This window comes from Lithobates pipiens, unplaced genomic scaffold (genome assembly GCF_037356315.1).
Source record: "Lithobates pipiens isolate NorthernLeopardFrog02 unplaced genomic scaffold, aLitPip1_a1.2 Scaffold_18, whole genome shotgun sequence".
In the NCBI taxonomy this organism is placed as follows: Eukaryota; Metazoa; Chordata; class Amphibia; order Anura; family Ranidae; genus Lithobates; species Lithobates pipiens.
In genome coordinates this window covers 152,649,397-152,676,102 of record NW_027507758.1, presented here as the reverse complement: position 1 = coordinate 152,676,102, position 26,706 = coordinate 152,649,397, and the positions used below count along the sequence as shown (strand labels likewise).

At 44.2% G+C, this 26,706-nt stretch overlaps 1 protein-coding gene across 1 annotated transcript in view; it reads left to right on the top strand.

Moving 5' to 3' along the window:
* The window catches only part of SRD5A2 (steroid 5 alpha-reductase 2), a 236,723-nt gene that overhangs the window by 200,606 nt on the left and 9,411 nt on the right, over positions 1 to 26,706 (top strand). The window contains exons 3-4 of the mRNA XM_077486285.1: positions 2,436 to 2,537; positions 18,180 to 18,330. Of these exons, the coding sequence (XP_077342411.1) occupies positions 2,436 to 2,537; positions 18,180 to 18,330 (253 nt within the window). The remainder of the gene's footprint in view (positions 1 to 2,435; positions 2,538 to 18,179; positions 18,331 to 26,706) is intronic.

Sequence of the window (26,706 nt, the reverse complement as noted above, 5' to 3'; positions counted from 1 at the left end):
TCTTTAATGCCGCATACTAAACTGCGGCTTCCTAAAAGTTTATAAATGGTCAAAACTTTTTTGTTTTGGATAGAGTAGGAAAGTGTTAAAACCCAAGTCAGTTTTTTTTTTTTTTTTACTGTCTGTGTAACATTAGGGAAATTTCCCTTTACTTGAGAAATTTTCCAAACTGAAGAGGTATTTTCCTCCTAGGCAGTTGTCCCCATTGGAAGATTTCCCCTTACCTCTTGCTCTGGGAACAACTCTAAAATTCCTCTTACCTTCTTTCCTGATGTCAATGGTTACCAGTACAAATAGAGGGGCAAATCTCCCCAATGGGTTCACAGACAGCGAAAACAACTTGATAGAGGGTCTACTTCTGACCACTCTATTTAAAACAAAAATAAAAGCTTTTTGCTATAGTTACATTGTAATGCTTGACAAAATGCATAAAACGTGCAATGTATGTAAGCATACTGCAACTTCTTTTCACCACTTGCCAACCAGCCACCGTCATTATACTATGGCAGGTCGGCTCGATCCTGCAAATTGCTGTAGCTGTACATCAGTCCCTTTTAACAGCTATAGCAGACGTGCGGGGGCGCGTTATCTGCCGGCCACCCGCGATTGCTCCGCAGAGAGCCAGAACGGGAGTAAGCAAACAGATCCCCGTTCTGACAGGGGAGTACAGAGTGTCTGTGCCTAGTGATCAGGAACAGTGAGCTCTCTGTACTCCCTGTCAGTCCACTGCCCCCACAGTTAGAAACACCCCCTAGTGTTAACCCCTTACCTGCCAGTGTAGTTTCTACAGTAATCAGTGCATTTTTATAGCACTGATTGCTGTATAAATGTCACTGGTCCCAAAAAAGTGTCCGATCTGTCCACCGCAATGTGGCAGTCCCACTAAAAATTGTTGATCACCGCCATTACTAATAAAACTAAATAATAATAAAAATGCCATAAATATATCCCCTATTTTGTAGATGATATAACTTTTGCGCAAACCAATCAATATATGCTTAATGCGATTTTTTTTTTTACCAAAGATATGTAAAAGAATAGATATTGGCTTTTTAAATGTTTTGGGGATATTTATTATAGCAAAAGGTAAAAAATATTGTTTTGGTTTTTTTTTTCAAAATTGTCGGTCTTTTTATGTTTAAAGAGCAAAAAATAAAAACCGCAAAGGTGATCAAATGCCACCAAAAGAAAGCTCTATTTGTGGGGAAAAAAAAGGACGTAAATTTTGTTTGGGTACAGCATCGCAGGACCAGTCAATTTTCAGTTTAAATTGGAGGTCCACCCTGAAAAAAAAAAAAAAAAACATAGAAATGCAACAAAAAAATTGAAAAAAAATAAATAAAATTTTTTTTTACTCACCAAAAATGCCTGTTGCTAGGCAGATCGTCCTAATCTGCCACTTCCTATTCCGCAGTGATCTTCAGTCTTCTCCTCCTCGCGTTGATTTCTGGGAAATTTGGGCGCATTGTCTTCTGGGACCTGTGTGTGTCACAGAAGACAGCCGCCCATTCAGAAATCACGGGGAGACTTGTGCATGACAGTAGGAAATGGGCAGTGAAGCCGCAAGGCTCCACTGCCTGTTTCCCTTAGTGAGGATGGCGGCACCGGCACATGATATGAGGGACAGATCAGCCGACATCGGAGGCACCCTGGGCAGGTAAGTGTCCTTATTAAAAGTCAGCAGATGTTTGTAGCTGCTGACTTTTAAAAACATTTTTTTAGGGCTGGAACACCGCTTTAAGCAACGCAGTGCTGTATTGCAAAAAAATGGCCTGGTCATTAAGGGGCTAAATATTCCGGGGCTGAAGTGGTTAATGAATTTCCTATAATAAAAGATTTAATCAAAAAACCTTTATTAAAAACATGCATTGCAACATCAACTCATATAAATGCATACAAAATACAATATGCATCAATGCATAAAAATGCATTGGGTTGCCACCTGTCCGGGATTCACCCAGACAGTCCGAGTTTTTAATCAAGTGTTCGGGTTTCAGGTGGACTGAAACCCAGACACATTATTCAGACCGGCCTGTGGCTCCGCAGATAAGCAAGATAGTCACACACAAATCTGTTGCCATCCGAGAACTGTGGGCAGCTGTCTGGGGGCAGGTTCGGTATCACTGGGGGGGCAGGGCGATGATGTCAGCAACAGCAATTTGTCCATACCCACAGTTTGCTGTGGCACGCTATGCTCGCCGTATTACTACTCTCCTTGGGGCACCCAAAGGTGTCCCAGCCTGCAAAGTGTTCAGGTTTGGCTTGAAGAAAAGGCAGCAACTCTAGCATATATGCATTTTCATTTTAAAATCACGGTGCTATATTTAGGATGTACACATGACTTCTGGCTATAGAAAGGCATTATATCTGTCAAGAATGTTTAGATAAGGATAAATTAACTCACTGATATGTTTTACCTTTTTTTCCAATTTTAGGAGTTATCATTTTCATCATTGGAATGGGTATTAATATTCATAGTGACTACATATTGCGTAACTTAAGAAAACCAAGTGATTTTGGCTACAAGATTCCACAAGGTAAAATTCCTTTCATAACAGCATATGTTGCCTGATACAGCCTGCTAAAATGTCATTTGTCAGTCCATGAAAGTCTTCTTCCCATCTTCAGCAGTTTTTTGGCAGTGGTTTTGTAGCCCAGGGAAGCCTTTTTTTTTTCTATATCAGATGTAAAGAGGCATGACGCTACCTCATTTAACACTGCTGGCCCAGGCACTGTTCCAGGAGCGCAAAGAGTTTCCATTCACACCTATGCAGGTGCAAGAGTATGTGCATTTTTGCGTGTTTTGGTGCTTCAGATTTAGGACAGCACAGTCATTTCAATGTGAGAAAATCCCACAAGTGTGAACACCTTTTTAGCTAGGTGTTTTGGGGTGCCATTAAGAATTTAATGGTTCCCTAAGGTGCATTGCAGAACCACTGAATGGCTGCAAAAGGGATGCAAGTTTTTTGTGCGCCATGGGAAAGTGCACAATTTTGCGTGGGTTCCTGCATAATACAAATGTGAAGTTAGCCTAATGCCACGTACACATGATCGGAATTTCGGCCAGCAAAAGACAGATGAGAGTTTTATCATCGGCGACCGTGTGTATGCTACATCGGAATTTAGCTGGCCGAATTCCTGCCAGCAAAAATTTGAGAGCATGTTCTCAATTTTCCCGACGGAAAAAATTTTGGTTGCGTGTATGCAATTCTGACGTGCAAAAACTCACGCATGCTCAGATTCAACTACTAGATGGAAGCTATTGGCTACTAGCTATTGAACTTCCTTTTTCTAGTCCCGTCGTATGTGTTGTACGTCACCGCGTTCTAAACTATTGGAATTTGGTGTGACCGTGTGTAGGCAAGACAGCTTGAGCGGAATTCCCTCGGAATTCCGTTGGGAAAACCATCAGAGCTTTTTCCAACCATAATTCTATGTGGCATTAGGCCCGTTTACACATGTAATGCTCACCCAAATTCACATCCTGGACATTCGCCTTGAGGGCCCCCCTGTATATCTGAAGGAGCGGGCGGCTGAGACCGAGCTCCCCGATCTTCAGCCGAAGTGTAATCGGCACTGTGCGGGGAGCTCGGAGTCATTACACTGCTTGTAACTAAAGTGAAAGCAGTGTGTGCTCTTTGTCTCCCCCTACGTGCAGTACCCGGCAGGAAGAGGTAAGATAAAGCACTGCCGTTTTTGAAAAGACTTTATGTGTGTGCATTTGTGTGTGTATGTGTGTGTGTATGCGTGTATGTGTGTGCATGTGTGCGTGTATGTGTGTGTATGTGTGCGTATGTGTATGTGCATGTGTGTAGCTGGCGAGCGGGCGAGGGGGGTACACTGGCGGCATTCAAGGGCACACTAGCAGCATTTGATGACACACTGGCAGTGTTTAATGGCACAGTGGCTGCAATTGATGGCACAGTTGTAGCATTTGAGGGCACAGTGGCAGCGTTTGGCACAGTGGCAGCGTTTGGCACAGTGGCTGCAATTGATAGCACAGTGATAGCGTTTGATGGCACAGTGGCAGTGTTTGAGGGCACAGTGGCAGCGTTAAATGGGCACAGTGGCTGCAGTTGATGGCACAGTGGCAATGTTTGATGGCACAGTGACAGCTTTTGATGGCACAGTGGCTGCAATTGATGGCACAGTGGCAGCGTTAAATGGGCACAGTGGCAGCCTTTAATGGCACAATGGCAGCATTTGAGGGCACAGTGGCAGCATTAAATGGGCACAGTGGCAGCGTTAAATGGGCACAGTGGCAGTGTTAAATAGGCACGGTGGCAGTGTTAAATTGGCACGGTGGCAGCGTTTGATGGCACGGTGGCAGCGTTTGATGGCACAATGGCAGCGTTTGATGGCACAATGGCAGCGTTTGATGGCACAGTGGCAGCGTTTGGGTACAGTGGCTGCGATTGATTGCACAGTGGCTGCATTTGAGGGTACAGTGGCAGCATTTGACGGCACAGTGGCTGCATTTGATGATTTGGTTTATAAAAAATTTTGTGCCCCCCAAAAATTTTTAGCACCAGCCACTGCTGTTTAGATGTATGTATGCACATTTTATGTATCTGCGTTTAATACTGCCCCCCCTTCCCATATTAGAGCTGGGCGATTTTCAAAAAAAAAAAATGTTGTCATTTAAAAAAAAAAAACTCAATTCACAAATCGAATCCAGTTTTTTTTTTATGGACACCGCGCCAGTCCTGAGGAGCTGCGGGCAGGAGTTTTTAGGTGAGGCCGTGGCTTTGTACTAGTCCGCAGGTCCGGCTTCGCGGGCTAGGCCGAAGCCACGGCCTCGCGGGCTAGGCCGAAGCCACGGCCTCACCTAAAAACTCCTGCACGCAGCTCCTCAGGACCAGTGCGGTGTCAGCACTGATCCTGGTGAAAAAATAAATATCTAAAAAAAAAAAACTATTTGCTGAAAATTTTAATCGATTTGACCTCTCAACTCAATTCAAGATTCAAATCGATTTTTTTCCCCAGCCCTACCCCATATGTGTACAATCAGAACTGTTTTTTTTTTCTTGCTTGTTCAAAGTAGCAGCAAAAAAATGCTATTACTCTGAAAAGCGATCTGTGCTCAGATCTCTTTTCAGAGGCATTTGACAGCTGGTAAAGGGGCAATATGTTGCCTCCTGACCACCTGTTTTAATCCCTTAATGTGATTGTAAAGGTTTGCTTTTTTTTTATTTATTTATTTTTTTTTTTAATAACAAACATGTTATACTTACCTTCACTGTGCAGCTTGTTTTGCACAGAGTGGCCCCGAACCTTGTATTCTGGGGTCCCTCGGTGGCTCTCGTGGCTCCTCCTCTTATCAGACAACCCCCTAGGAGAAGCGCTCTCCCGGGGGGGTTACCTTGCAGGCGCCCCCGACGCCCGCCTCATTGGATTTTATTAACAGCAGTGGGAGCCAATGGCTGAGCTGCTATCAATCTATCCAATCAGGAGCCGAGAACCCCGGGCAAAGGAAGAGCGCATCTCCACCTGGTGAAGTTCCAGGGCTCAGGTAAGTAAAAAGGTGGGGGCTGGGGTTCCGGTGACTGCCAGGTGTTTTTTCACCTTAATGCATAGGATGGATTAAGGTGAAAAAACAACCCCTTAAATGCATCATCACTATGCTGCAACTGCATGCAATGCACACAGTTGCAGGGGGGTTGCAGTGCCGCCCCATTCACCTAGGGATGTACTTAAAGGGTGCCCTGACTGGAAAAAGCTTGAGAAACACCGACATAGAGGAACCCATCTCTCCATTTTCCTCTTGCAACCGCTGAATGCCTGTGGAAGGGAGAGGTGGAGAAGCGGCGGCAAATGGAGAAATTGGTTCGTTTACATGCAGCCACCCACTTGCAACCGGGTCCTGTTGTTCCGCCACCAAACTCGGAGTAAAGGGCCCTGTCAGGGGGGCCCTTCATGGTTTCTTGCATCGGGGCCCTGAAGGTTCTAGTTACGCCACTGGTTGAATACAAGAGGTGGAGAAGTATTGGTAAGGATTAGACTCTAGGTAGAGGGATCTTGCTCCGAAGTCCTTTCCAATTTTAATCTGGTAGGACGTCAAATCAACCCACAACCATAAGTTTTTGGTTTTTATTTTGTTTTTGGTACCTATTTGGATAGAAGTGGGAAGGTTGACCACTAGGTCAGGAAATATTATTTTTAACAGGGAAACAGAAAGCAAGAAACCTCTGTCAGACCTCTGTGTTTTCTGCGTACCTTTTGGTAGATTTACCACTTCTTATTCTGTGATGTCTGGACAACTGAATAGGAAGAGAGAAAATATTTCCAATCAGTAAAAACTTGTAGCTTGTAATCAGGGCTTTTTTTTCCTAAGAGAATAGGTGCAGGAACTCCCTTCTCCTAAGGCACCCCTTGTCTCTGCCCCTACCCACCTCCAAGCACCGTCCCTTGTTTCCATCCCATACCCACCTCCCAGTACCACCTCTTTTAGAGAACACAACCAAGTATCAAGTACCAAGTAATCTGTATGTAATTTGATAATTATAATAACAAAAGCAGTAAAATCGATCCCCTGCTTGCAACAAAATACTGCCTCACAGCAACAGACCCACCCCAGGAACAATAGACTCCATCAGCAACAATAGATCTAACCGAGCCAGCATAAAGACCTCTCCTCGACAATAGATCATTCCCAACAATTAACTACCAGCAACATAAGCCCCCCCCCCACCAGCAACAATATACCCAACAATATAACACACATCTCAACCCTAACTGCCAAGAGAACTGGGGCCTTTTCCTGATGAAGCTGACCTGGCAAAACATGAAATAGTAGGACAAGAGAATAAACCTGTATGTGACCCCAGTTCTCTCGGCAGTTAGGGTTGAGATGTGTGTTATACCCAGAATGTTGACTGTAACTGTGGTACTGACTTTTATCTTGTTTATGTTTAATAAATTATTTATATATTGCTTTTTTACATTGTTGTCTCTTTGTGTATATGGTGTACCTTTAAAATCCCAGTACCTCAACTCTTTGTGCCTTGCTACTATATAAGACATCATCACAATGAAAAGTTTTTAAGCCGGCTTACTCCATTTTGGTAGAAAATTTTCAGCTTACTGTAAAAAGTGAGACTACCATTATTTCATTTTGTCCCTTATTTTTGTTTAGTAATTTATCAAGTGAGTTTTATCGTGAATACAACAAAAAGGAAAAGATGGTCCAGCAGCAAAAGGGTTGAGGGAGACAGATAGCATCAAATACAGAGCTCCCTCTAGTGGCTATTCTAAAATTTTCTCTGTTTAATATAATAACGGATAGTATGGAAATATGTTAAACATATGTTGCGATTAAATAAAAAAAATAAGTTATGATAAACAATGCAGTAATAACTCAAAATATGTTCTCACTGCACTTTTTTTTAGCTTTAAAGATAAAATGATTTGGATTTCCGGCACATGGAATAGTTTTATTTCTCTGAATAGCTAACCCCAAGGCACCCCCTTTTGCCTTTTTTTAAACATTTTTGCAAAAAAAAAAAAAAAATCATTTTAGGGTCTGAAGATTACATAACACCTTCCCAAGCATTATATATTTTTTGAAAACAAATCTCCTGTGTGATGATTTTTTTTGGTAACAGGTTTACCTTGATGAGATACCCAAGGTTAAAGACCCCTAATGTCTCCCATGTCATCCAATGAAGCTGATGGAATGCATCAGCACTCACTGGGAGAGGATGCAAAGGAGAGAATGTTGTAGAGTTAGAGAGGATGCTGATCATGAAATGATGATGGGGTGAACTGGTATATCTTTTTCCTGGATGAAGAGCAGTGGCGGCTGGTGAAGTTTTTGGATGGGGGGGCGCAAGACCCCGCCCATCATTTTGGCCCCTCCCACTTCTTACAAACCACGCCCCTTATGTAATCCACCTAATCCGTCCCCTGTATTCCACTTCCTTCCACCCATAGTGTCACGAGTATACAGCTCAGATCACAGGACAGAGTATACAGCCCCAGAATCACAGGACAGATTATATATCTGGATAAAATATTGAAAATGGCAATGTTTAAACCAACTGTTAAAGAATGCAATAAAAGTACCACGAATCAGTGATTTTTTTTTTTACAACAGAAAACAAACTTTATTGTACAACAAACAACAAAAAGACTCAGAGTAAAGGTGACTGAATACAAATTCACGTTAGCAACAGTCCAACTATTTGAAAATAAATTTTGCTCTCCTTTCTTTCTGGCTTGCAAATTTCTCAATGACCTTCTGGTTGAAGTCAGTCATCTCTGTCACCACTCTCTTTTCCATTGACAGCATGGCCAATGCATTCAGCCTTTCCTGGGTCATGCTTTTTCTCAGAAAAGTCTTTATTCTTTTTAAGGTTGAGAAGCACCTCTCAGCTTCTGCTGTGGTCATGGGTGTGGTGATGAGGATCTTTAGCAAAGTCACAGTCTCTCTAAATACATGAGCAAGATTGTTGCCCACAAACAGCTGGAATAGGTCCAAAGCACCATTACACTTTTTGAACTCTTGTGTGCGGTAGATGAGACCAAGCTCTGTCTTTAACTTATTTTTATTCAGAACTGGATAGGCCTTCAAAGTCTCACTCAGTGCATCCTCGGGAAACTCCACTGCGTACTGTTCAAACCTGTCTGCTTGAAGCAAAGTGGCACTAACAAGGTGTTTTGTGAAGGAGAAACGTTGCATGGTGTGCAATAGTATGGTATCACAGACCTATAGAGTGAAGGATAAAAACAAAAATTAGGCAGTGATGTCAATTAGGGGTGTCAATGTCATCTCTGTTAGCTCCCTGACCATCATAAATGCATGCAACCTGACATATTTACTAAGAATTTCTTGTCCATGTGTATGGAGTCATAACTTAAAACTGGTCATTTTAAAATGTTCACTTTAAAGTTATAAAGGGAGATCAGTTTCAGTGGTTTGGAATCCATAATTTCTCAGCACTCCATACACATGGACATTGGACAACAAGACATTCTTAGTAAATATGTCAAGTTTCATGCATTTCTGATGTTCAGGCAGCTAACACAGATGAAGGTTGTAATACTAATGTTATCCACTAGAGGGAATAACAAATCCTTTTAGATCACATCATTTTTATATGACTATTGTAAGAAAAATATTTTTCTTTCCAATCTTCATATCTATAAGGGAGCTATCAAAAAGACAAATATTGCAACAAATAAACACTCACCTCAGATGCAATGCGTTTATGGTCTCCTGGATTCAGTGAGCCCTGCCTCTTCGGTTGAGAACCACCTTGACTGCTTTCGTCAACCAGGGATGGGATAGAATCTCTGCAAAATGTATGAGCAATAATAATTAAAAAAATAATAATAATAACAACAACAACACATGGAAAAGGAGGATTACGGCTGCTACCTGATCATCTGTATGTCCCGCTGGAACTGCTGGATGCTCCCCTTAATGTGGACTGAATCTATGTCCTTCTTCTGGAGTTTGGCATAAAGGAGGTCAACATGCGGCATAATGTTGTGGAAAAGCGCAAGAAAATATTTAAAATCCTGATCCTCCAGCAGCACGGCAAAGCCTGCTGCTTCTCTCATGGTAACTGAGTCAAAATCACCTGAGTCTCTTATGGTTTCAAAACAGCGGATGAGGTCCTCTCTGTGCTCAAACACTGTATGGACGGCACGGCTGTGGAAGTTCCATCTAACACTGCTTGATGTTGGTAGTCTATGGGCAACTACTTTATCAAGTACATCTGTGCGCTTGGGTGATCTGGCAAAAAAGCTGGCAAATCCTCCAAGGTTTGAAAAAAAAAGTCTCACTTTGGGCATTTGAGAAGTGGCCTGTTGCATTATCAGATTGAGCTGATGTGCATAGCAGTGGATGTAATGGGCATTTGGGTAAATATCCTGAATCTTCTTTTGAACCCCTGAAGTGGCACCCCTCATCACGCTGGCTCCATCATATGCTTGGGAGATGAGCTTATGTTTCTGATCCCCTGGAAGGATGACAGCAAGGCGCTCTTGTAGTGCTGTAGCAATGGAATCTGCATTAGCGGAATGTAGAGGAATAAACTCAAAAAACCTCTCTTGTACATTGTTTTTGTCATCTATGTAGCGCAGTACAAGCACAAGTTGGCAATGGGTGGCAATATCAGTGGTCTCATCGGCCTGGATTGAGATGAAATTGCTGCTCTGTGCTTCTTGGATAATGTGCTCCTTCACTACAGACAGCATACAGTCCAACAGCTCGTTCTGCACAGTTTTTGAAGTGCCCTTAAAAACAGTGGCATTCTCAAGGTGCTCTTTCAAAACTCCATCAAGAGAAGCAACAAAATCAACCAAGCCACGGAATATCCCACGATTTTCGGAGTTCTCACTCTCATCATGACCACGCAAAGCCAGCTCAAATGCACCACAAAATTTCACACAGTCTATTATCCTAGACAGGATGTGTCGATTTTTTGTGACCTCTTCATTGTGTCTTCTAATGGAAATTATGTAGCCTGCATCTAGCTAGTTCACCAATGCTACGCTTTCCAAAAAACTCGAGCCTCATAACATTGTCAAGATGGCTTTGGGTAGTTTCATGCCGCTTGCATTTTTCAGTGAGATGCTTTAGGTCGTTAACCCCTGTTGATATCCACAGCGTGTCGGTGCCATGACTTTGGAATAGCAAACATGGAAAACAATAATATGCATGAGTCACATCACATCCAGCTAGCCAACTCCATTTATTATAAGAAGTGGTGGAAAAGCTTCGCGTGTAAACTCGACCACGATCACTTTACCTCTGCTGAATTTGCAGTTTGGGTTGATATGGTCCAAGCTCCTTTAACCTCATTTTTTCCTCATCTGTACGCCTTGTGAAGGGAAATAGTTTCAAAGATGGAACCGAATTTTCAGTCATTTTGAAAATGAATTGCACAATGTTCAATACCTATGAGTCAAATGAAAGTATGGGTAAGTTTAAAAGAGAGATTATGGTGCTGCCAAATGCAAGTGTCTATTTCATCAAATGCAGCCTCACCTTGCCCATCAATTGCAGCCTCACTGTGCCCATAATGAGGGGTTCCCACCATGGCTGTGCTGAGTTCCCGGGCCTGTACAGCTGCTGGCTGCTGTGCCCATTATAAGGGGTTCCCCCCATCCCTGTGCTAAGTTCCTGGCTGGCTTTTATACAGTGGCAATAGACTTCAGAGGACTAGTGTACAGGGTACATAATGTAGGTTCAATCTGATCACAACATTTTTCCTGCTGTTCTGGATGCATGTTTATTCAATATTGCCATGTGAAAAACACAGCCAGAAATTTGAAGTTTATCTTGGAAAAACAATAGCTATCAGTTATTATTATACACCATACCAGGCTCTACATTATACACAGGACTCTGCACATCATATATAGATTTGTGGGTCCAGCCTTTTGCATCGGAAGTTCATCCTTTTACATAAAAATAAATAAATACATAAATAAATAAAAAAGCTTTAATATTGATTGGACCCTGGGCAAAAATTTGTATTTGGTATGATATACATATGAATGGCCACTCTATTATTTACATATCAATGCCACCAGTCCGCCGCTATTTACATATGAATGCCTGTATTTACATGTAAACACAGGGTCTGCACTTTGCAGGTGAGTTATCTGTACACAACAATAGGGCTGGGCAGCTTTAGTAACAGAACTTCACACTGAGATATTGGGACATAGCACAGGACTAAAACCTCAAGGGACAAGGGAATTTAAACTGGGATAGTTTGCAAGTATGAGTCAGCTGCTTGGGGACATACAACAATGCCAGGGCCCAGGGCAGCTGCCCCTTTTTCCCTTTTTTTTTTCTAACACCCTAGAGAATAAAATTGCGGTCATTGCAATACTTACTGTCATACTGTATTTGCACAACGGTCTTACAAGCGCACTTTATTATGAAAAAAAATAATTTTTTTAAATAAAAAAATAAGATAACAGTAAAGTTACCCCAATTTTTAGATATATTCCGAAAGATAATGTTACGCCGAGTAAATTGATACCCAACATGTCACGCTTCTAAATTGCGCCCGCTCATGGAATGGCGTCAAACTTTTACCCTCAAAAATCTCCATAGGCAACGTTTAAAAAATTCTACAGGTTGCATCTTTTAAGTTATAGAGAAGGTCTAGGGCTAGAATTATTGAGCTCAGTCTAACGATCGCGGCGATACCTCACATGTGTGGTTTGACCGCCGTTTTCATATGCGGGCGGCCGGGCGCAGTACTCACGTATGCGTTCGTTTATGCACGCGAGATCGTCGGGACTAGGTGCTTTAAAAAACATTTTTTTCACAGTTTTAAAAAATAAATGGTGTCACTTTTATTCCTATTACAAGGAATGTAATAGAAAAAAGCATGACAGGTCCTCTCAAATATGAGATCTGGGTCAAAAAGTCCCCAGATCTCACATTTACACTAAAATACAAAAAAGGTTTATAAAATGTCTTTGCCAGCAAATTAACTGTGAGTAACAACAAGCAACAGAGCATCAGCACACCATTACTTTTTGCACTTTGCTGAATAAGAATACCGCATTGAGGCTGGGTTCACACTGGAGCGATGCGGGAACGCCGCGAATCCGCAGCGTTTTCCCGCATCGCATGCCTCCCACCGGCAGTTCACACTGCCCTATGCGGACTGCTGGGAGTGTCAGTGAAATGTTAAGGACACCCCAGGATCAGTTCGCATATCGCAGTGCAATCTGCAATCTCGGACAGGAATCGGATCGCATGGTCTGAACACCCATGCGATCCGATTCTGCTGCGGAGCAAAAAAAGGGTCCCGTGCGAGTTTGCGGCGGGTGCGATGCAAATTCAGCCATACTATCTGTATGGCTGAACTCGCATCGCACAGAGATCGCATGTGATTTGCACTGCAGTGCGGTGCGAATCACATCCGGTTCTCGCTGCCGCAGCGGTGACAACCCAGCCTCAGAGGGAACTATTAGGGGATTTAGAGCTGGAGGGACCCAATACAGCTAGACTGCTCCCCCTGTGTATGGGATTTCCCATGTCATGCTGCAAAGCAGGAACAGCACTCAGGTCAGGAGAATATAAGGCAAGTTCTTGAGTACTCCTAAATGGGATGCATGTAGCAGGAGAGCTTTAGGTGACATGGGTGACTAGGCCACTAGCAGTATTAGTAAGGACTAGCAAAGGTTAAAATGTATATTTCGTGTGATTAGGAGCAGTGGCAAGAAGGGAGGCCAGGAGTCCTGACTGAAGACATTTTTTTTAAAACAGTAAAAACTTTCTTCAGTGGAAAAAAGGTGTCTATAGTATTTTATTATCTTAAATTTCAATGTGGTATACAAAAGATTCTTCAACCTCTGTGCAAAAAATGTTCTAGACAAGCAGATCATGAGATACCAGTTTTCTAAAGCGATTAATTTCCACCCATGACCTTGGACACACACCATAAGGCTCGATTCTCACAGGGGCGACTGCGATCCGACTTCAGGTCACCCCTAAAAGGGGAACTCCACGCCAAATTTCTGAAAAAAAAATTGGCGTGGGTTCCCCCTCCGAGAGCATACCAGGCCCTTAGGTCTGGTATGGATTCCAAGGGGAACCCCCTATGCCGAAAAAACGGCGTGGGGTTCCCCCCCAGATCCACACCAGACCCTTATCCGAGCACGCTACCCGGCCGGCCAGGAAAGGGGGTGGGGACGAGCGGGCGGCCCCCCCCTCCTGAGCCGTACCAGGCCGCGTGCCCTCAACATGGGGGGGTGCCTTGGGGGAGGGGGGGCGTGCGGCCCCCCCACCCCAAAGCACCTTGTCCCCATGTCGATGAGGACAAGGGCCTCTTCCCGACAACCCTGGCCGTTGGTTGTCGGGGTCTGCGGGCGGGGGGCTTATCGGAATCCGGGAGCCCCCTTTAATAAGGGGGCCCTCGGATACCGGCCCCCCACCCTATGTGAATGAGTATGGGGTACAATGTACCCCTACCCATTCACCTGTGAAAAAAAGTACAAAAAAAAAACACAACACAGGGTTAAAATATTTTATTGCACAGCTCCGGGGGTCTTCCGTCTTCGGGGGTCTTCTCGCCGGACTCCTCCGCTATCTTCTTGTAGCTCTTTTGCTAGCGGAGGAGTCCGGCCTCTTCTTCCGACTTCGGGGGTCTTGTCCCCCTCTTCGGTTCTTCTGCCCGGCCACCGCGCCTTCTTATAGCTCTTTTACAGGCGGTGTCACATGGGTTGACTGTCGCCATGTGACATCAACCCATGTGACCAACCCATGTGACATCAACCCATGTGACACCGCCCATTGTCACTATATAAGTGGCAGCACAGCGCGGCTCTGGCATTGCGGCCGGAGAGCTCGTCGAGTCAACATCTCCTGGAGGAGAAGAAGAAGAAGAAGAAGAAGAACAAGAAGAAGAAGAAGAAGAAGAACGGAAGGCGGTGGCAGCGGCGACAGAAGACCGGGCCACCGCCTGTAAAAGAGCTACAAGAAGGCGCGGTGGCCCGGCAGAAGAACCGAAGAGGGGGACAAGACCCCCGAAGTCGGAAGAAGAGGCCGGCGGGGAGGAAGAAAGCCGGACTCCTCCGCTAGCAAAAGAGCTACAAGAAGATAGCGGAGGAGTCCGGCGAGAAGACCCCCGAAGACGGAAGACCCCCGGAGCTGTGCAATAAAATATTTTAACCCTGTGTTGTGTTTTTTTTTTTGTACTTTTTTTCACAGGTGAATGGATAGGGGTACATTGTACCCCATACTCATTCACATAGGGTGGGGGGCCGGTATCCGGGGGCCCCCTTATTAAAGGGGGCTCCCGGATTCCGATAAGCCCCCCGCCCGCAGACCCCGACAACCAACGGCCAGGGTTGTCGGGAAGAGGCCCTTGTCCTCATCGACATGGGGACAAGGTGCTTTGGGGTGGGGGGGCCGCACGCCCCCCCTCCCCCAAGGCACCCCCCCATGTTGAGGGCACGCGGCCTGGTACGGCTCAGGAGGGGGGGGGCCGCCCGCTCGTCCCCACCCCCCTTCCTGGCCGGCCGGGTAGCGTGCTCGGATAAGGGTCTGGTGTGGATCTGGGGGGGACCCCCACGCCGTTTTTTCGGCATAGGGGGTTCCCCTTGGAATCCATACCAGACCTAAGGGCCTGGTATGCTCTCGGAGGGGGAACCCACGCCAATTTTTTTTCAGAAATTTGGCGAGGAGTTTCCCTTTCAGAGCTCATTCTCTGATTGGCCACGGCAAAAGTCGCCTGGCCTGGGGAAACCTTTCTGGCTGAAGTGTGAAAGCTTTTTTTCCATTCATTCAGCTAAATGCATGAACATTTAACAAAGTAGAAACTAAGGTCTTTATGCGGTGACTTGACTCACCTCCTGCCTGTCTTGCAGCTCCGCTCGGGCTGAGGAACGGAGCTGCCGACGTCACTTCCGGGTTTCGTAAAGCAGCTGAAAGCCGGAAGTGACGTGCCTGTCTAAGAATGACAATGCTCCCGCCCGTAGAATCACAGTGATTTTACGGGCGGAAGCCAGTCGGCGTTCTGCAGTGCGCCGCAAGGCGGGTTTTTAACCCGCGAATGAAGCGCCATGGATGCAATCTTGTGATTGCATTGATGTGGCGCTTCTCATAGTGCACTGTGACCGGCGCCACAGTACACTATGTCAAATTGTTAAATTACATTTTTTTTTTTTTTAAATGTCTTAAAGGGCCCGTTTTTTTTTTTTTTTTTTTTTTTTAACTTTTTTTTTTTTTTTTTTTTTTACTTTTTTTTTTTTACACCTGGGGGAGGGGGGGCGGCGCCCGGGCGCCCCCTATGGGCGGGCCGCCACTGATGAAGAGATACAGTTCATACCTTTTCCTTAATGCATGAAGTCTTTAAAGCTCATCAGTATAGAGCTAGCTATAAATGAGGGGCCTAGAATTATTTCTCTTACACCAGCATGATCTGCAGTATATACTATGGGGGTTATTTACTAAAAGTGCACTTGGAAGTAAAGTCGCTGTAGATCTGAGGGGGACATGCAAAGAAAAAAAAAATTGCATTTTAGCTTGCACATGATTGGATGATAAAATCAGCAGAGCTTCCACTCATTTCAGATCTACCCCTTAGATTTAGAGCGACTGCACTTCCAAGTGCACTTGCAGTGCAAAGTGGATTTGCCTTTCATAAATAACCCCCTGTGTGTTGTGAAATGTTGTTTACTTACACGTATGTGTTTGCGCTTGGATGTGTGTGCGCAGGGTGACAGAGATTTTTTGTTATTTTATGTGTATTTCTTAATGTTATCATTAGGGGGCTAACATCCCCATTTGATATCATTGGACAGACGAGGGGTACTCTTTTATGGAAACATCAGGGGTCTTTTTAGACTAATAATATCTCCCCTGCCCTTTGCTTCAGCTGACTGAGAAAGGACTGTGTTCAATCAGCTGTTTACTGTGCTTTCTAGGTGGGAATTTGAAAGCTGTGAACTGGAAGTGCTCAGAACTGAGTGCTTCCTGGTTGAAACTCAGCAGCGAAGAATGTGAAATGGATGTTCCCCAATCTCCTCCCAATTGCCTTTCTGACATCATTATTTGTGGTCTTCAGCACCCACCAGTAACATATGAGTGATTGAGTGGCTTTGCAGCTGCCTAGATCATTTTTCTGCAAAAATCTGGAGCCTGCTTCTTAAAAAACAGAAATAAGCTCACAGCTGTTTAACTCCTTCATACTGGATGTGCTAGACACAAATGAGATTCTTACAGACACACATAAACCTCAGCACAACTGGATTTAAGTTGAAGCTCTAATTACACATGCCTTGCTCTGCACAGAATATAGACAGACAGCTAACACTTTGATTCTAACTTAATGAAGAACACAGCTGTGGCTGTGAAGCAAAGCATCTGCTGCTGCAGAGCGGCTGCATGTTCTCTGTTAGGTGGGCATTCAGAGGGATGTAAAACCGCAACTCAACCGCTGTTTTTATTTATATCGCAAAATAAAAAACCCAGTGGTAAACCAATACCACCAAGAAAGCTTTATTTGTGTGAAAAAAATGATATAAATTTTGTTTGGGCAAAGCGCTGTTTAACCACGCAATCGCCAATTAAACTGGTGCAGTGCCGAATAGCAAAAAAAATGGCCTGTCATGAAGGGGGTAAAATCCTCTGGAGCTGAAGTGGTTAAAGTGTAGGTCAAGCCAAAAGTTTTTTTATAGTTTTGGATCGAGTTGGCAAAAAAAACAGACAGGGGTTCTCCTTCCTCCCATCTGGTGCTCCCAGATCCCCTTATACTTCCTGCTGATGTTTTACCAAACAGGAAGTCATGGGAAATCACTCAACAGAAACACAGACATAAAGAAAAACTTATGTTTAGCAGAGAAGGCTAGAACATCTGTCTGATTTTTTTTTACTTTCCAAACCCCTGTTGCAGATTTTCTAGGGCAAGAAGTGAAGGGAAATCTCTCTAATGGAACCCCTGGCAAACCTTCTTACAAAGTGGCCACTGCCCCAACCTATACCCAGTCTATTGCAGCAAGAAGCACTGGAAGGGCGACATATGTCAAACACAAATACAAGGAGATTTCCAAGCTCAAACTTACCAACCAGCCAGCAACCAACCGAATTGACCCATCTAACAATATGTGTTAAGAACAATGTGCTCCAATCTTAGAGATCCAGAAGTCAGGGTTAGGGGCAACAGAAAACAGGATGTCTTGATGGGGCCTGTAGCTTACGCATGTATTTGCAAATGTGTGCACACTAAGTCCCTGTTCTTAACGCATATTGATAGACAGGTCAATTTGGTTGGTCGTTGGTGGCTGGTTGGTAAGTTTGAGCTTGGAAACCTCCTTGTATTTGTTTGGACCTGGCAAACCTTCTCTATCTAAAAAATAAATATTATACATATATATATATATATATATATATATATATATATATATATGTGTGTGTGTGTGTGTGTGTGTGTGTATGTGTGTATGTATGTATGTATGTATATGTATGTGTGTGTATATATATATATATATATATATATATATATATATATATATATATATATATGTGTGTATGACAAGCAATTATTTTTGCTGCCCATATTTTTAACAACTAGTATTGATTTTTACACATTTATTTTAATGTTTATTTTGTGCTAATGTATCTTAATATCTTAATCATTTCAGTAATGGCAGTTACTGTGGCGTATGGAGGTGTTCACGAGAATGTTCTTTTTTTGTTACAGGAGGAATGTTCAAATATGTGTCTGGAGCAAATTATTTTGGTGAAATTGTGGAATGGTTTGGTTATGCTATAGCAACATGGTCTCTCCCAGGATTTGCCTTTGCATTATTTACTCTGTGTTCCATTGGACCAAGAGCCTATCATCATCACAAGTAAGACCTGGGAGTGTTGAAAAAGAATTCACTATAAAAAAAAGATTGAATGAAAAAAAAAATGTAACAGACAACCTTATCAGGCATTTACTTACTTTGTACAATATTATTTATAGCAGTAAACAGATGATAATGTGACTATGTTATTTAAATGGCAGGTTCACTTTATCACACCCTCTCTAGCCCCCTCAACAAAACAAATCTAAAGCCCGTCTCCCTTCCTCAGCTGCTTGTTTACTACAGTATAACAGCTGGAGCCTCATCTATCATAGACTTGAACTCAGCAATCATAGAGTCTCAGAATATGGCCATATATGAGTCTTTAAAGGGGTTGTAAAGGTATGTGTTTTTTGACTGGCCTCCCAGCCCCCACCGTTTTACTTACCTGAACCCTCGAACTTGTCCCACGGGGACGCGCTCTCTCTCTGCCCAGGGTTCTCAGCTCTTGTTTGGATAGATTGATAGCAGTGCAGCCAATGGCTCCCGCTGCTGTCAATCAAATCCAATGACGCGGGAGCAGGGCCGAGTCCTGCATTCGGGCTCTATAAACGCAGAATGCTGGACTCAGGGCGCGGCCGAAAGCTAACCCCCCAGGAGAGCTCTTCTCCCAGGAGGTTATCTGATGTGGGGAAGACGAGGTTCGGGGCCACTCTGTGCAAAACGAGCTGCACAGTGGAGGTAAGTATGATATGTTTGTTGTTTAACCACTTGCCAACCACTGTCGGCATATATACATCGGCAGAAGGGCACAGCTGGGAAAAGTAATGTACCCGTACATTACTTTGAAATTTCCGGTGTGTGCGCCTGCTGCAGTCTCCGTGACCATGCTCGCGGGACCCGCAGACTCAATTGCCGTGGAGATACCCGCGTGTCACAGAGCTCAAGAACAGGGAGATACCGATATACATCTCCCCGTTCTGCCTAATGACAAGATACTGATCGTCTGCTCCCTGTCATCGGGAGCAGCAATCAGTGTCCACGTCACACAAGCCCATCCCCCAGTCAGTTAGAAACACTCCCCTAGGACACACTTAACCCCTTCACTACCAGTGACATTTTTACAGTAATTAATGCAATTTTAAAGCATCGATCACTGTATTAATGCCAATGGTCCCAAAAATGTGTCAAAATTGTCCGATGTGTCCGCCACAATGTCGCAGTCACAATAAAAATTACTGATTGCTGCCATTACTAGTAAAAAAAAAAATATTAATAAAAATGGCATAAAACTATCCCCTATTTTGTAGACGCTATAACTTTTGTGCAAACCAATCAATAAACGCTTATTGCGCTTTTTTTTTATTTTTTTTACCAAAAATATGTAAAAGAATACGTATTGGCCTAAACTGAGGAAAATACATTTTTTTAATATATATATATTTTTGGGGGATATTTATTATAGCAAAAAGTTTTTTTCACAATTGTCGCTATTTTTTTGTTTATAGTGCAAAAAATAAAAACAGCAGGGGTGATCAAATACCACCAAAAGAACGCTCTATTTCTGGGAAAAAAAGGACGCCAATTTTGTTTGGGAGCCACGTCGCACAACTGCGCAATTGTCAGTTAAAGCAACGCAGTGCTGAATCGCAAAAACTGCTCTGGTCAGGAAGGGGGTCAATCCTTCCGGGGCTTAAGTGGTTAAAAAAAAAAAAAACTTTAGTGTCACTTTAAGGACTCGCTGTGCAAGTGCAGCCAGCACTAAGGAAAATTTGGGCCTAGAGGCAGAAGTAATTTCTTGCATTTACACATGCTGATAAAAGCAGCGCTATCTCTGTACTTAGAAGTAGCTATTACTGTTAGGTTCTGGCTTTTGTATGTAGCTTTAAGGGTCCATGCACACTAGGCATAAAAAATGCTACTTATACAGGCACTTTTGTTCTTCAGCCTGTAGAAGCAGCTCTATGTTAGCTTATGTGCCCATGCATACTAGAGAGTATAAAGGCATATTTTCAGAGGAGCGTTTAGAGGCAGAAAAAAAAACATTCAGAATTGTGGTTTTGAGAGGAGCTTTCGAGCAGAAATTTCGCTTAACCACTTCAGCCCGGGAAGATTTGGCTGCCAGGCCATTTTTTGCAACGCGGCACTGCAGCGTTTTAACTGACAATTGCACGGTCATGCGACGATGTACCCAAACAAAATTGACGTCCTTTTTTTCCCACAAATAGAGCTTTCTTTTGGTGGTATTTGATCACATCCGTGGTTTTTATTTTATTTTATTTTATGGTTTTATAGCAATCAGTACTATAAAAAAGCACAAATTACTGTATAAATGCCACTGGCAGAGAAGGGGTTAACACTAGGGGGGGGGGCGATCAAGGGGTTAACTGTGTTTCTTATGTGTGTTCTTGAGAGAGAGAGATCAGTGTTAATACTTAGTATGAACACACAATCTGTCTCCACTCCCCTGAAAGAACCGGGATCTGTGTGTTTACACACACAGATCCCCGTTCTCGCTCTGTCACGAGCAAACGTGGGAGTCCGATGGTCATCACAACCGCCGTGCATTTGCATTGGCTCTGGGCACACGCTGGTGTCCGAAGTGACGTAAGGTATTGTCGTTTTGCCCAGCCATGCCATTCTGCTGCAGAAAAACTGCGGTGGCTGGTCGGCAAGCGGTTAATGTTCATAATCGCTCATAAATGTGGCATTTAGGCGGGTTTCGTGTTTTCAAGTGAACAGTGAGAAAAGAGCAGAAGGAAATGTTTTAGAAAAAACTCTTATAAAAGCAAATTCTTGTGGGGGGGGGGGGGGGGGTGCAATCGCGCTGTCAGAATACAATAGCACCTGGGTAGGTGCAGCATGGTGGAGCCAGAAAATAGCAGAAAAATATTGTAATGGCATGTCCCTGCACTTTTCTTACTTCTCAAGAACCTTTCCCTGAAGCTAATCATTGTCCCTGACAGAGAAGTTTCCTGCCCCTACATTGACCACTTGCAAAATGCACGCTAAGCCTGGGAGCCAGGGTCTTAAATAGTTTCTGCCTGACCCAAGATGGCCACCAAAATCACATGGGGTGCCAATATCCAATAGGATATTTGCTTTCCTGTGAACAAGGAAATCATAGAGAAACTAGGTTCCTCTCAACTTCTTCCCCCCCCGGCATTGCCATTGCAGATGAGCGCCACCTGCAGTGAAGAAAATAGATTGCACCTTCTATAAGCACAATGGAAGAGGATCGTTGCTCATCACATCACGATCTGTCAGTTGTTTTAAATTAAGCCCGCTGGGCTGAACGATACAATAGCTGGCAGTGTGTAACGGTCTGGTTTTGATCAGGCAGCAGACTGATTTTTTTGTGGCCTAATTTTCCTGTGTTTAAATTGCTTTAAACATATGGAGGAAATTAAGTGATCAGATAAAATACCAAGAGATATTAATTATTCTGTTCAGCTGTACATTCCTCCTTGGAAGCTACCCTTTTTTTAAAGCGGGAATAAACTCACTGACTTATTTTTATTTTTTTTCTGACCTACAAGGGAAAAGTCATAATGAGCTAGTATGCACCGCATACTAGCTCATTATGAAATACTTACCTTAGAATGAGGCCCCGACATCTTGCCTAAACCACGCCGAGGGAGCTGACATGCTCCCTCGGCGTGTCTTATAGGTATCGCAGCTCCGGTGCTGTGACTGGCCAGAGCAGCGATATCGTCACTCCCGCGCAGGGTTCGGTGCCTGCCGGACTTTCAGCCGAGAAGCCCCTGTGTGCATGCGCCGCTGCAGTCATTATTATTATAGGCTTACCTGTAGGTTAAACTTATAAAAAAGACTTTACTACCGCTTTAAAGATGAATCCCTTAAATTAGATTGTAAACGATCTCTTTGTAAAACAACCCATTCAGATTAACATAGAAATGAAAGACAAAACATTTGTGTATAAAAAAAATAAAAAAATAAAAACATTATAAATACTTTTCCCTTTTTTATAAGTGATCACATACCCTTTGTTCCCAGCTGCATAAGAGCTAGGGGAGCGGAAACAGCAGTACACTAATCTTCCCAGTAAAAGGCTGTGCATAGCCTAGAGAACTGACCCCGATGTGTTCTCCTGCTTAGTGTGGTCAGTTTTTAATAGGAAAGCAAGGGGATTGGCAGAAACACCAGAGATTTCACACAAGAGAAGCAATACAAAGAACACAGGATTTTTTTTCATACATGTACATGGTACAGCAGGCACATTTCAAGAATATGGAATGTTGGGTTTGCAAACACTTTAAATTCTAGTCTGTGGGCGGTTCCTCTGTGTCATCACATACAGAGCAGGGCTTTTACCCTGCAATGTAAGTGGGTGGGGGGGCAACATGCGACCATGGCAGTGCTGATCCGATCGCATTGATTGGGGGTGCCTCCCAGAGCCAAGAATGAGGTATTATACCTCATCCACCTTTTTACCCCTAGATTAAATGAGCATTTAACCCTTGCAGCATGAGGGGGAGGGGGCATTGCAAGGGTAGATTTTGTCTAACGGCGAGTGAAGAGGGAAGAGCCCAGCGCCGAATCCCTGTCCGTCCGGCGGGCGCGGGAAATGTGGCGTACGGGAGGCCGTACAAACATAAAAATGCAATATAAAAAGAATTTATTAAGAAAAGCTTTGCACATTACCAGTGAAAAAAAATAAAAATAGTTCAAAACACCGGGTATTGTATTTCTAGGACCGCACTAATAAAAATGATTAAAAGCTATCGAAATAACAAATTCCTCTGACCACAGTATGTCCACCCCTCCAGGCTTACAGTAAATTATTATCCCCTATCTATAGATCACTGTCCAAATGTGCCAACACTCAGCAAAGGAATTCTTTGATGAGGTCAAATAGATTATATCACAGTCATCTGACAAACAGAGGCAGCTCTAGGCTTTGTGAGGCCTTAGGCAAAACCTAGACATGAGACCCCACTCACTCCCATAATGGGAAAAATAATTCAAGCGACAAAAAAAATGAACTATATAAATTACATATATTAAGAGCATTAAAGTTCTGGTGTCAGTGTTCTCTCTCGGTGCTGGTGTCAGTGCTCTCTATCACGGTGCTGGTGTGGTGTCAGTGCTCTCTATCTCGGTGCTGGTGTCCGTGCTCCCTATCTCGGTGCTGGTATCTGTGCTCCCTATCTCGGTGCTGGTGTCAGTGCTCCCTATCTCTGTGCTGGTGTCAGTGCTCCCTATCTCGGTGCTGGTGTCAGTGCTCCTTATCTCGGTGCTGGTGTCAGTGAAGGAGATAGCAGTGGAAGCCATTCAGCAGGCAGTGCCAGAGCAGGATGCGGAGCACTCGGCCCACCATGGCTGATCACATGATCAGGAGGAAGGGAGTGGAGTGGATGGGATGGGACAGGGGGTGGATATAAAGGCCAGTCTGTGGCTGAAGGATGCTGGAGTGGGGATGCTGGCTCTCTCTCAAGTTGGGGGTCGCTGGCTGCAGAAAGAGGTTGTGGCATGGTAGCTGTGCCTCTCCCTGCAGCTGGAGCCCCGGTCCCCCCTCCGCCCCCCACACTGATTGACAGCCCCAGAGAGGGGTGGCCCGGTCAGGACACCTCTTCTTACCTACCTCCCTTTCTATCGGCTCCATACAGCACTTGTGGGGCCTCCGCGCTTGACCTTCCTCTTCCTGTCCTCACCACTGCATGCCAGATGCCTCCTCCAGGTGTGTGTGAACCACTCTGCTGAACACTCCAGTGGTGGAGGGTGACAGGAGGACGCGATCTGCATCTCCGGAGCAGCAGGAAACATTTTGCTCTGGCTGCTGGAAACTCCTCCCCCTCCCCTACCCCAGACAACACATCGCTGGCCCCGCCTCCTCCCCAAGACACAGCCACAGTCTTCTCTCACCACTGCCTGGCCATGGAGCACACAGGCAATGTTAAACCACTGCTGGCTGCAGCTTAATGCCGCAGTGGCATTATTGTCAGTAGAGGCGGCTCTTCAATTAGGAGGTCGCGAAGCCCCTGTGAGTGCGAGGCCTTAGGCGACCGCCTTATTTGCCTAATTAGAGAGCCGCCTCTGCTGGCAAAGGAATCCTCCAATCAAGATGAGCTTCACAAAAAAAAAACTATTATGTCAAATTTACAACAAATTGCATTAGTAGACATTTGCTCAGAAAGTATTTTGTTAGTTATACAATATGTTCATACTGATTAATAACAAATGATTAGCTTAATTTGCAGAGTAGCCACACAAAGGGCAGACATAAGTCTAAACTGGATGTAGATGTTATCCAATAGTTCAACTGATGTCTGTAGATCAAACAAAAACAGTGGGTTGGTGTCCAAAAATAATAAGGCTAACAGGCATTCACAATTTTGTAAATCAAATTTCTGGATTAGCATTCCTTTCATGTGTTTTCGTGCACATTATTAACAATCCTGCAAATAATGTACTGCTATCCTCCTCATTAAGGTTATAAAAGTCCTATAATGCCATGTACACATGGTCGGACATTCCGACGACAAAATCCGTCTGTTTTTTTCCGACGGATTTTGGCCCAAACTTGCCTTGCATACACACGGTCGCACAAAGTTGTCGGAAAATCCAATCATTTAGAACGCGGTGACGTACAACACATATGACGGGACTATAAAGAGGGCAATAGCCAATAGCTTTCGTCTTGTAATTTATTCTAAGCATGTGTGGCACTTTGTCCGTCGGAATTGTCTACACATGATCGGAATTTAAACGGTCGGATTTTGTTGCCGGAAAATTTTAGATCCTGCTCTCAAACTTTGTGTGTTGGAAATTCTGACGGAAAAAGTCAGATGGGGCCCACACATGATCAGATTTTCCAACAAGATCCGATTGCACATTTTCCGTCAGAAAGTCCGACCGTGTGTACAGGGCATAATGCTCGTTGGTGCATCCAAAACCAGAGAGGTCAACACATCTCATAGATGTGAGCCAGTACTGTTAGAAAACACTGTCTGGTATGTGTACGTGTATTGACATGCTTTAAAACACATACAGTATCTCACAAAAATGTGAGTACACCCCTTACATTTTTGTAAATATTTTATTATATCTTTTCATGTGACAACAGTGAAGAAATTACACTTTTCTACAATGTAAAGTAGTGAGTGTACAGCTTATATAACAGTGTAAATTTTCTGTCCCCTAAAAATAACTCAACACACAGCCATTAAAGGGGAGGGTCAGCTGATTTTTTTTTTTTTTATTAAAAGTCAGCAGCTACAAACTGTAGCTGCTGACTTTTAATAAGGGCACTTACCTGTCCAGTGTGCCCGCGATGTTGGCCGCCCGAGGCCGACCCGTCCCTCGGCTCTTGGGTCCAAATTGGGCTCAATTAGCCATTTTTCCTCTCCAGTGACATGTGACTCGATAGGCTAAATGCCCAGGGATGTTTTAAAAAATGGGCTGTAAAGCCAGTACAGACGCCAGGAAAAAAGCGGCATTAAAAACTGGATTTTATCCGCGTTTTGCATTGAATTCAATGCACGTTACTCTGCGCTGGCTTTCAGCCACGTTTCTCTGTCTCTATTCAAAATCAGTGGTTCCCTATGGGAGCCCATTGATTTGAATAGAGGTCGCACCAGATGTCGGATCAAGAGCAGTGTGTGCTGAGAATTATTTTTTTAATTGCGTGAGGTTCCCCCCTAGGACAATGCCAGACCCTTCGGTCTGGTATGGATCTTAAAGTGGTTGAATACTCTTTTTTTTAACTTTTACCTACAGGAAAGCCTATAATAAGGCTTACCTGTAGGTAAAAAAAATATCTCCTAAACCTTTACGGTTTAGGAGATATTCCCCTCGGTATGCGCCGCTGACTGCAGCGGCGCATGCGCACGAGGGGATTCTCGGCCTGAAAATCTGGCAGTGTCCGGCCGGCCGGAATGAAATCTCCCGCGCGCATGCGCGGGAGAGACGATATCGCGGCTCCGGGCACTCACAGCGCCGGAGCCGCGATACCCAGAAGAAACGCCGAGGGAGCATGTCAGCTCCCTCGGCGTGGATCGTGCCAGATGTCGGGGCCTCGTTCTAAGGTAAGTATTTCATAATGAGCTAGTATGCGGTGCATACTAGCTCATTATGCCTTTTGCTTTGCAGGTGTTAAAAAAAAAATAAAAAAATAGCGGGTTTACTACCGCTTTAAAGGGGAGGTCCAGCCATTTTTTTTTGTTGTTTTTTTTTAAAGTCAGCAGCTACAAACACTGTAGCTGCTGACTTTTAATAAGGACACTTACCTGTCCTGTTGATGTACCCCATACTCATTCACATAGGGTGGGGGGCCGGGATCTGGGAGCCCTCTTATTAAAGGGGGCTCCCAGATTCCGATTAGCCCCCCACCCGCATACCCCGACAACCAACGACCAGGGTTGTCAGGAAGAGGTCCTTGTCCTCATCAACATGAGGGCACGGTGCTTTGGGGTGGGG